The following is a 12063-nucleotide window of genomic DNA, read 5'->3' as shown; positions in this document are numbered from 1 at the left end:
GCCCCTTCCGAAGGCCTCCATAGCATCTTGTATTTGTATTTCCGCCATTGTAGTTGTGTAATGATCATGCCTCTCTGTAACGGAGACTATATGTGGGCTGCAAAGCCTAACATATTTGCTGTCCAGCCCTCTGTATGCCCCCCTGTCTAAATTAAAGTGCTCTGGTGGTTATACACACATCATAAGCTTTCCTGTTTCCACAGTTGTACTTTTTCTGCTCTTTTGGAAACATTGTCATTCATGCATTCATTCATTCATTCATTCATTCAACAAAGGGTCATTTGTTATTGTGTATCAGCCACCATTCTGGACTTTGGGAACGTAGCAGTGACAGGCAATAAGCAAGTTAGAAACTCAGTATATCAGTTATGAAGAAAAAATAGGACAGGGTAAGGAGAAAGAGGAGGAGGGAGTGCTGGGTTTTATGGAGTGGGCAGGGAAGGCCTCGGACAAGATGGCTTTTGTGTCGAGTGCCCAGTGAGGCAGAGGGACAAGCCGTGAGGCTGCCTGAGGGAACACCTCCAGCAGAGACCGGTAGGCACCAAGGCTCCGAGGGCTGCAGGGAGGCGTGTTGGCGTGACCGAGGGTGAAGGAAGGGAGGAAACAGGATGAGACACAGAGTGAGGGGAAGAGTGGATCATAGAGGGCCTGACAGGGCATTAAATCCAGCTTCTATTCTTAGTGAATTGGGAGGCTACCATGTAGATTTGAGCAGAGGAGTGACTTGATCAGATCTACGTTTTTAAGATACCACTGTGCTACTAGGTAAAGCTGAGGTAACAAACTAACCCCAGGATCACAGCGACCTGGCACAACCAAAGTTTCCCTCCGGGTCCATACCCACTTGAGGTCTCCTCAGGAACCTCGTCAGGGTAGAAAGGGGCCTGGGAAATTGGGTGTGATTACCTTAGCACAGAGTGAGGCGTGACACTTCCTCACACAGCTCTGTGAGCCCGTCTGGTCACGTGATCCCATCTAATGACAAGGGGCCTGAGAATCGCAGGGAGGTAGATGAATTCGTGGTGAGTGCCACTGGCTGCTACAGCCCACCCTTTTGTTCACCAAGCTTTTTTCTTCCTGCCACAAAACACACTCCACCCCTCCACTAAGGGAACAGTGCAGGGCCCCACCAAGTCACACCGAGGAGCCCAAAGTCGGTGTAGTTCACCGTCGGCTGCAATCAGGTCCAGCCGTGATCCAGACTGTGAACGAAATGGCCAGATCCTCCACTGTGCTTGCCCCATGCCCACCCCCACACCTGATTTACAGGGTGAAACAGGGACGAGATAATTGCATCAAACTCTCCTTGGAAAGGGGGAAACGGGAGATACTCAGCTTATACTGCTTGGAGCCAATTTTGAAACTCTGCTGTCGAGGCATTGTGAGAGCTTCCCTGCCATGGGCCAGGTGGTGGGCCTTCATTAGGTGCAGATTCTGCTTTCTAGGGGCAGCCCTGGTGTCCTTTGCTCTCCATGACCCCAGCTTCTGCACTCTAGAGAAGTCTTCACTTTCTTCCTTGGTCACATGTGGACTGGGCATTGAAGACCTGTGCCAGCTTTGAGAGCTGCCCAGCTTTGTCAGCCTGCCGGGGCAAGGTCGAAGCCCGGACGGTTTAGTTCCAAGCAGTCACAAGCATTCGTAGCCCAGATTTGTGGTTTCGTGGGCAGCACCACTGCCTTGGAAATTTAGTAGGGTTCTTATTTATTTGATTTCTCTCAGGATCATGTGCCCATAACCACATCTGCAGGGTCCTTTTGTTTGCTTATTTTTTGAGGCATTGTTCTCAGATACTATATATCTTTGACATATCACACCCATTCATCATCTCTGTCAAAGGGGGCTAGCTTACAGCATCAGGTTTCTGTTGGAGGACCACATCATTAATTGGATCTGTGCCCTGAGTCATTTTGTCCAACTGAAAGAATTTATGGGGTGTCACACCCTTGGTTTATCTTTCCCCTGAAGCATTTTAATCTTCCAAAGGTTTTACCTGGCATTTGTTATCTAGGGATTTCTCCATGACACCCTTTACTGCTGGGGTCTATAGTTATTATAGTAAGGTTATTTTTTTAAAATCAGTAAAGCTCTGAATTTCTGAGCTATTTATTTCTTTATTCCTTTTCACTCTGGACAATATTTTCTTAACCCATCTGTTTCTTTTAATACTTAGCCACAGCATCCTATAACATCCAAAATGTACTACTGGTGGTCCGTTTTCCAACCTCTCTGGAGCCACAAGTTCCTTAGAGGTATGATCTGCCCCCAAGTTACCACAGGAAACAGTTTTGTAGAATATTAATTGCAGCACAACGTAGCTTAGTATTTTTGCAGTGTCCGATATATGAAAACTAGAGCCACATACTGCCTTGCTCTTGGTACCTGTTGTATGTCAGAATAGGCTAAAGTACGCAGTGACTTAACACCACAAAGGGTTAATATTCCCTCATGCTCCTAATCTAAGAAGAGACTGGAAAGAAGTCTCTACCAGAAAGTCACTTAAGATCCAGGCTAATGGAAGCTCTGCCACTTTGTATTGGCACCAGGCCCTGCACTCTCTTTGGTCGCTGGGACCAAAGGGAGACTGCATAACGCCCCATGAGGGATTTTGATTGCCTTGGCTCAGAAATGCCACATGTCCCTTCTGCTCAGATTTCATTGGCTGGAACGTGGCTCATCCTAACTGCAAGGGAATTAACACATGCAGTGGAGTATATGGCATCCTTCTGTTTGGTGAGCACCTCCATCTCTGTCACACTGGGAGACAGGTCGGAACTGTGCAGTGCTCTCTATGAGAGAGGGCAGTGGCTGGGAACGGGGCAGGCAGTGAAAGTGGTGGGAAGCAGGTAGAGTCTGGATATAGTTTGAAGGAAAACCCAGTAAGATTTTCTGACATCATAGATGACTCCTAATTTTTTTTCCCTTCTCGCTGTCTTATCTCCCATACTCCCTATGGTTTCCTTGTGAGCCTGGTTCATGCTTTCATCTCGTTTTTCCATAGAGCCTGGAAAATAGATGCTTAGTGCCTATTTATTGAGTGATGAAACAATTTAGCCACTTATCTTTTATTTCACAAAATCTACGTTATTTTGGAAGAACAGTTACCAATTGCTGCAGGGAATAGTTAAAATTAAATCTTTTTCTTTTATTTCAGCATATTATGGGGATACAAATAGTAAGGTTACATATATTGCCCTTACCTCCCCTCCCCCTCGAGTCAGAGCTTCAAGCGTGTCCATTCCCCAGACGGTGCGCCTCCCTCTCATTACCTATGTATATACCCATCGCCTCCTCCCACCTTGCATCAAAAATACATCTTTACTGATTATTATAGTAATGATGTGTATGAATGACATGTTGATACTGTGGATTAGAGTGTTGAGAATAAAAGTACTATGTAGCCAGTAGGTATAGTAAAGAAATTCCTGTTTTTAAATTAAAAAAAATTTTTTTAGAGATGTGTTGCTCTGTTACCCAGCTGGTATGATGTGACATGATCAAAGCTCACTGCAGTCTCAAATTCCTGGGCCCAAGCAATTTTCCCTCCTTAGCCTCCTGAGTAGCTAGGACTGCAGGCACACCACCACACCCGGCTAATATTGTGCTTTTTTTTCGTAGAAATGGGGTCATGGGGTCTTACTGTGTTTCTCAGGCTAGTCTCTAACTTCTGGCCTCAATTGATCCTCCTGCCTCGGCCTCCTCAAATGCTGGGATAACAGGCATGAGCCCCTACACCCAGCCAAGAAATTGCTATTTTTTATTCTGTACATTTCTTCAATCATTTTCTTTTCTTTTACTTCAGTTTCCTTCATCATAGAACAGTTTAGAGAAAATAAATCTGCTGGATGTAAATTCAGTGTTAAAACTTGGATTTCTCAATCATATCTTGGAATCTTTCAGCAATGAACTTGTTTTTACAAAGTAAAGTGGGTGAAAAGTCTGAATTAAGTAAAATGCCTTGTCAAATAAAAACCCTTATATCTTTTACTGCAATATCATTCTGCTTTGAGAGGTCTTGACTATCTCAGGAAAATTAACATAGGGTTGCATCTTTTTATACTCAGTGTTCTTAAGTGTCAGGTTATTTAGTTATTTCAGAATATTTAGTTATTTTGAAGGATCATTTAAAACAGGAAAAATCTTTTTCTGATGAGACTGTGGTGAGGAGGTAAAATAATTTAAACTCTTGAAAAACTTGTTTGCCTCTTGTGACCAGTAGCAAGTTTTATGAAAGCAGAGACTTCAGTGTGAGTCTAGACTCGGTAGAGCTGAGGAGATAAGAGTCTACACGTATATAAGAAGGTGGATTATGTGCTTGGATGTCAGAGCAGAGGACTTGCCAGGGGATTGGCTGTAGACGCTGAAGAAACAGATGAGTCTGGGTTGACTCCTCATATCTTGGTATAGAAATGTAAGTAGGAACTTGCCTTACAAAGAAGAGAGAAGGGAGCATTTCATCGAGACAACAAGACATGTGAGGGTACGCGGGAATGACAAAAAGTCTGTGTGGCTGGAGCTTAGCGTGTGGGTTACAGTTATACTGTGAGGCTAGATAAAAAGTTAGCTTGGGGCCAGCTTTTGCAAGTCCTTGAATCCCATGCTAAGGAATTTGGGGAGCTTATAAAAAAGATTTTTCTAAAAGAGAATTATATGACAAATTTGTTAGGAAGATGAAAAAGTAGCAGGAGGATGGCCCATGGATTTTACCAGTTGGTCATATTAAACTTCAGCTTTCATTTACTGGGCACTTAACTATGGGAAAGGCACTGTGATGATTATTTTACATATTATCTCACTTAATTTCTGAAAATGACATCGTGCAGTAGGTGGCATTTTTTACACTTTGCAGATGGAGAAACTAAGGTGTAGAGCATTTTATCAAGTTACCTAAATATTAAACATAGCTTTTCTGAGTTTAGTGCCCTTCCTTACTTATCATGCATTCATTCTAGGGCTGGTTGACAATGGCAAGGTAAGCCTTCGACAAGAAAGATCACATCTGGTCCTATCTAAGGGCATAGAGACCCTTGTGTTTCTTTCAAGACCTTACTTCCTGCACGTGTGAATTAGCTGCTTGTCTCTACTTTCTTGCCAGCCTGTTGTTGAAATTCTGCCACACCACACAGTAGGCTAGGAAGAGTGTATACATTTGACCAGCTGGTATATCCAAACATCTCCCCAAACTTGCATTTCTTGGGGGAAACAAATCTAAGTTAATAGGAAGAAAAGATTCACCATACCATATTAATTCTTATTTGGCCTTGATTTTCTTCATCATCCGGCATTCAGCCAGCGTGCATGCTCTGATAGCCTCTGTCAGAGCCTGTGAGGATGCAGAGGGGACCCAGTGGGGCTGTTTGATGTGCAATGATAGGGGGCGCTGCCTTGGTAACCAGGGGTCTGGATTCTGGTTGTTACTCTCTTCACTCACCTGATAAACCCAAACATATCACGTGATCTTCTTGGAGCTCAGTCTTTTCTTCTACATAATAGAGGAAGGAGAGGTCGGTTAGAATGAACACAGTTCTAGTATCTTTTATTTCTAAGTCACAGGAAGGAGCTCACACTTTATTTGGGGGAAAAGGTAATAACATACAGGAAGGAGTTCATAGTATATTTGGGGGAAATGATAATAATATAATTAATACTTGCCAATCATTGGAGGCCTCTGATTTTTTTTTAATGCCACAGGTGCTTAGATGCAGAAATTTGGTAAGAAGTGGGTGCTACAGAATTTATTTTGAAGCTGCATTTGCAAAGCAAGCACTTAGTTACAATTCAATGAAAATTGCACTTTCCTAAAGATACCTTTTATTGATATTTATATGGGATTAAGAAAATGTAACCTATCAACATTTTAATAGAATAATTCTATTATTAGTTATTCTATTGTGTAATGGGACTTGGAGGGAGCTGATAGAAAACGGAGGGGTGAGGGAGGTTTTCCTCCTCGTGTGGTCACTGATGCCATGTATTTAAGCCTATTCCTGCTTTTCAGTATAACCAGATACATCAATGACTTATTTTAAGAAATAGGAAAAATTCAGTGGAAATCAAGCAGGCGGGAGGGGGGAGGTAGGGATAGGTGAATTCACACCTAACAGGTACAATGCACACTGTCTGGGTGATGGACACACTTATAACTTTGACTCAATCTGTACAAAAGCAGTTCATCTAACCAAAATGCTTGTACCCTTGTAATACTCTGAAATGGAAAAAAAAAGAAAGAAATAGGAAAATTAAGATTTTGTCTTAGCACTCTGTTTTTGTGTGTTTTTTTATTTTAAAAAATCGACACAAAGTCCTTTTGAGGGTATAGTAAAAATGTACTTGGGTAGTTGACAGGGGGCTTAAATCAGGATCCAAAGCAGCACAAGTCAGCAGGGCCTATGAAGGCCCCTAGAATTGCTCAGAGGTTCCTCCATCAAAATGGGCAAAGTTTAGACTTTATTTTGTATGCTTGAGAGTAAGCTTAATATTTTTGATATTAGAAAAACATAACTCTTGCATTTCTAACAGTGTCTGACACACATCAGTGAATAAATAATTAAATACAGTGTAGTTAAGAAACTTTGGAAAGTAGAGAAGAAAAAAATTGCTCATAATCCCAACATCTGAATAGTCATTAATTTGTGTGTGTGCATGTGTATATAGCTGAATACATATATTTTATACATATATTTTATATGCATATATAGGTTGAGTATTCCTGATCTGAAAATCTGAAATGATCCAAAAGCTGAAACTTTCTGAGAACCAACATGACATTCATTTCTCTCTGATTTCCGATTTTCAAGTTAAGGATGCTGAACCAGTTTAATGCAAATTTTCCAAAAGCTGAAAAAATTTGAAATTTCAAAACTCTTCCTGTTCCAAGCATTTCAGATAAGGGATACTCAGCCTGTATGTTTATACATAAAATATATAAAATACATATATTTCATATACAGATATAGTTTAAATTTTAGTGTAAAAATGGTATAGTTTTACATCCTTATTTCTTAAATTTAACATTTTATGATAAACATTTTTTACATTGCTATATTGTTTTATAATTCTAATGTAATGATTGTATAATATCCTAACCAGTAATTTATCATATTTCTTCTATCAATTAGATTACTGTTAAAGTTTTATTTTTATGGTCTTTTTCCAGTTAAAATCTTTATGCCTATACTTATTTTCTTCTTTTATTTCCTTAAAATAAATGATCAAAACTGGGAATTATGGTTGTAAAACTGACTCCTCATTTTTGCACTGTAACCAGTAGTCAATGTGAGTACTAGTTTCATCAGAACATCACCTACTTTGGCTATTATCATTCTTAAAAATCTCTATTACTAATTTAATACTGCAAATGGTACTTCACTGTTTTTGTTTTCTTCACAAAAGAATAACTGATATAATGGAAGTCCCTACTGATTGTTTAAAATTGTGTATATTAAAATTTGTCTTTTCTTCTCTCTACTTCACTAATATCGTATTCAATATTCCATATATAATAATGGATGTAGGGATGGTTTGTCTCACTGTTCTTTAATGTCTTTTTTTCTTTTTCTTAAAAGCTATCTGTGGAAACACGTAAAGAGATGACTAGAAGGGCTATTAAGACAGTCAAACATTTTATGGAGAAGACAAGAAAAAGAAATTTGGAAGAAGACATTCATGAAGTTAGTGATTCTAAAGTTACCTATGCAGATGCTTTGAATCATCTGGAGAAATCACTTGCTCACCTGGAAACCCTCAGCCATAGTTTCATCGTTTCTCTGAAGAATAGTGAGCAGGTAATGAAATGGAAACTTCTGCGTGCTCATGCGCTTAGATAGCATCAGTATATTCTTTCATTTATCCTTTAAAGCTACTTTAGTAGTTTTGATAGGGTTTTCAGACTAGCAGATATCTTTGAAAATGGTCCTCAAGCCTTTATAGTTTAACCTTTTCATTATCACTAATTGTCAATTCAGTTTTCACTCCTTTCAAAAGGATTTTAGGCCATTGAACTTGGTTCATACCTGAGAAGGAAGGGAGTGAGGGAGTGGGAAGGGTGGGAGAAGAGGAGCAGATAGTTATCGGGAATGGAACACTGGATGGGTGCCTGGGGCCAGAGGAGCGGTCTCTAAAGTTAAGAAATGAGAAGGCGGTGGTCCTCAGGCTCTAGTACTAGCTGGTATGGGTTTTGCTTTCCGAATGAATAATGGTATGGTTTAACCCTCTCATCTTCAGAAAAATTCAGAGATGGCCTGCCATGCCTTTAAAACTGTGTACTCCTTATTCTGTTTTCATGTATGTGCTTCCAATATAACTTTATTATTGAGAGAAATTTTTTTGCTGGTAAAATTGTTCCTAGTTGACTTCTAAATGAGACTCTCTTGGTATTTCTAAAACACCATCACGAGGTTCATTCAGAAGCCTGCCTGTGATGAGGTTTGAGGACCCGTGTGTTGGGACTGTGTGAGGAAACCAGAATCCTTCTGAGGCCCTAGAGATTTTGTTCTGTATCTTAACAGTCGTGGAATTGGGATATCCTTTTCCATAACTGGAAAGTTGACAAATCAGTAAGTAAATTGTTTTCATATAAGTGAAAACAGTGCTTAGATATATGAATAATATTCCATTTACCCTTCAATGCTATGATAAATGAATCTGTAAGTGGCCACTAACCTCCTCTTTCGTTTTTCATAAACCTTACACGTTTATTCAATTGTGTTCTTGGCTTGTAGAATAATGTTCCTGACTAGAAAGATCTGTCCGTGGAGAGGAATTCAGATAATGAGCAAATGGGAGACTTCAAATTTTCTATTAGACACATAAATGCAAACCCCTCATTGAAAAGATAATGGGAACAATTCAAAAGTTTAAAAGCAGTTTTATTTCATTTTGTGTTTTTCAATGCCTATTAGCCCGTCTAACGGATAACATTAAATAATGGTATGAACAATATAGAAGCTTTTGCAGGGAACAAATTGGCTTTACTTAACTTGATTTTATCCTGCTGACATTTACAATACTATAATTCCTAATTATAAGAACTCAGGTAAAATTAGAATCTTCAAGTAAAAGTGATTTGTACTTGTTAGTATAAATTTTTTAAAATACTGGTGTATTTATTTTTAAAATCAAATATACTATATTAAAACAGAATTGGCATTACTCTTCTTGGAACAAGTATTGTCTTTCAATGGCTAGAATAGTATATTTGGATTCAAGGGAGTTATTAGCAAAAGCATCTGTTTCTTTCATCTAGGCTGTGATACGAAGGTTCCATACATGAATAGTTACTTGTGAAGGCCATTCAGTCAGACTATCAATGGTCTGTAATAGGAGACTCTTGTAGTTCCTGAATTGGACATTATTTGATTTTATTGAGGATCTTTTTATAGCAAACAGTAGAAATAACCTTCAACCTCATACATTTATCCCTTTTATGTTGACCTTGATGTTAAACCACCTTAATTATATAGCCAGCAGAAGAACACCTTATATCCTCATGCAGGTTAGTGCAATCTAGGTTGAAAGCCTTCATCCTATGGAGCCTCAGTTCCCTCTTCTCTTAGGTGAGGATACTAGTAATTGCCCTACCTAACTCACAGGGATTTTTCTGAAATAGAAAGTTTCACAGTGGAGAGAATAGTAAAATGAAACCTCATGTTCTCAACTCCCAGCTTCAACAGTTATCAAAATGTGACCAAATCATACTTCATGCCTACCCCTACCTACCCTCACCTCACTCCTGTGGATTATTCTAAAGTAAATTCCAGTCATCACTTTGTTTTATCCATAAATACTTTCATACCTATCTCTAAAAGATACATTTAAACATAACCACTACAATGTTATTACCATCAAAAAGTTTAAAGTAATTCTTTAATATCATATATGCAGTTAATATTCAGCTTTTCCATGGCTGTTTTCAAAGACAAAACAGTATATTTAGGATAACTAGGGAAATTATAAAGAACCTGGAAAATGTTATCATCATTAAGTGACTGTATTTGGTATGCTTATAAACAATAGCTTGTGTCCTAGTTCTTTAACTGTTTATTGTACCATTAGTTTTTATACATATTGTCAAAGAGAGACAGGCCGTGTGGTATGTGGGGTGGAAGAGCAGACTTTTGGATTCTCATCGTAGCTCTATTAATTGCTGTCCATGTGACTTTGGCATGTCACTTAATATCTTTGGTCTTTGGTTTCCTTTTTAATAACATGGGGCTAATTAAAAGTACGTGTAGGATTATTATAAGTATCAAATTAAATACCATATGTACAATACCTGGCATTACATAGTTGATAGTCAATAAATTTATAACTATTATGTGAGTATAGTGTAATAATAATAATAGAAAAACTCATTGAGTATTTATATCTGATGTTGTGCTAAAGGACTGAGTGTTATATTATCTCAGTTAATGTCACAATGCCCTCTATTTACAAGACCCCGTTGTCCTCACCCTCATTTTACAGATGCTAAAATTTGAGATCAGGCCGGGCGTGGTGACTCACGCCTGTAATCCTAGCACTTTGGGAGGCCGAGGCGGGCGGATTGCTCAAGGTCAGGAGTTCGAAACCAGCCTGAGCGAGACCCTGTCTCTACCAAAAATAGAAATAAATTAATTGACCAACTAAAATATATATATACAAAAAATTAGCCGGGCATGGTGGCGCATGCCTGTAGTCCCATCTACTCGGGAGGCTGAGGCAGTAGGATCGCTTGGGCCCCGGAGATTGAGGTTGCCATGAGCCAGGCTGACGCCACGACACTCACTCTAGCCTGGGCAACAAAGTGAGACTCTGTCTCAAAAAAAAAAAAAAAAAAAAGTTGAGATCACACAGGCCCACCAAATAATAAATGGTAAAGTAAGGATTTGCACTCAAGCCTGGTGGCCCTTGAGCCTAAGTGTTTAATAACCAATACACCCCCTTTGGTATGGTATTGCAGGTTGTAATGCATCTGGTTTGAGGATCTTTTGAATATGTCTTGCTATGTACATGTAGATGTATTTAATTTCTGTTGGATACTTAGGTGTTGATTACCCTGTCTTTGCAGGAAACACTGCAGAAATACAGTCACCTCTATGATCTATCCCGATCAGAAAAAGGGAAACTTCATGATCAAGCTGTGGCCATGTGTTTAGATGGTCAGCCTCTAAGAATGATTCAGCAGCTGCTGGAGGTGGCCGTTGGCCCTCTTGACATCTCACCCAAGGATATAGTACACAGTGCAATAATGAAAATAATTTCTGCATTGAGGTAATCTAGAAAGTAGTCTTTGAGGAAAGCATTTTGCCAATAATAGTGCATGGCTCATGGTTGTTATGAAGCTAAACTATCATCATGTATGTAGAAGCATTTTATAAATTTTGATGTACTATATAAAAGTGAGAGATTATTTTTAGAGTTATCCAAGGCTTATCTTTTAAAATATTTTGAGAATGGAGAACCATAAAAATGCTTCATTATTGGTATTATGTGTAACATGTTAGGAAGCTAGCTAACTTCTGGTTGGACCCTCTTCCCCAGATTATTACTGAAATATGGAGAAGGCCAAAATGGCATGTGAAGCAGGTAGCTCAGTGTCAGACAGCCCTGTGATTTCAGTGTGGCTTTTCAGATCTTACATTCTCTAATTCCTCTTTTGTGTAGCAGTGGGAAAATGGTTCCCAGAAGGTTCTTTTGAAGTACACAAGGCAAGGTTAATCATATACTGAAGAAAATTAGACATCTGTTAAGTGTCTTAGGACTTTATTTACCTGCAATAAATGGCATAAAACCGACAACTGAGAAATTCTCGCTTCCCGTCAATATGCTGGTGCCTTTGTAGGAATGCATTCGAGAAGATTAGAAAAGAGGAAAAAGTGAAACTAAGAAAATAATGAGGCATCAAGTGCTTTCTGTGAATAATGCAATTAGGCTAAAAGATTTAGTTGTGTTTAATTTATTCTCCTTTTAAGCATTCTTTGTAATTCTGTATTGCTCTTGAGGAACTTTTTGATTAAATGCATGTCAGTTTTCTGCAGCTGAACTGAAATCAAATGAGCCTTTATCAGTTTAATTATCCCAGCCTCA

At 39.1% G+C, this 12063-nt stretch overlaps 1 protein-coding gene across 2 annotated transcripts in view; it reads left to right on the top strand.

The window, feature by feature from the left end:
- NBAS (NBAS subunit of NRZ tethering complex) overlaps positions 1-12063 on the top strand; it is a 328315-nt gene that overhangs the window by 263604 nt on the left and 52648 nt on the right. For both annotated transcript variants that reach the window (XM_076000562.1, XM_076000561.1), the window contains exons 45-46: positions 7563-7781; positions 11045-11247. In XM_076000562.1, the coding sequence (XP_075856677.1) occupies positions 7563-7781; positions 11045-11247 (422 nt within the window). The remainder of the gene's footprint in view (positions 1-7562; positions 7782-11044; positions 11248-12063) is intronic.

Source organism: Microcebus murinus, chromosome 3 (assembly GCF_040939455.1).
Source record: "Microcebus murinus isolate Inina chromosome 3, M.murinus_Inina_mat1.0, whole genome shotgun sequence".
Classification (NCBI taxonomy): domain Eukaryota; kingdom Metazoa; phylum Chordata; class Mammalia; order Primates; family Cheirogaleidae; genus Microcebus; species Microcebus murinus.
Note: the sequence above shows the minus strand (reverse complement) of the source record. Positions and strands in the feature narration are given on the sequence as shown.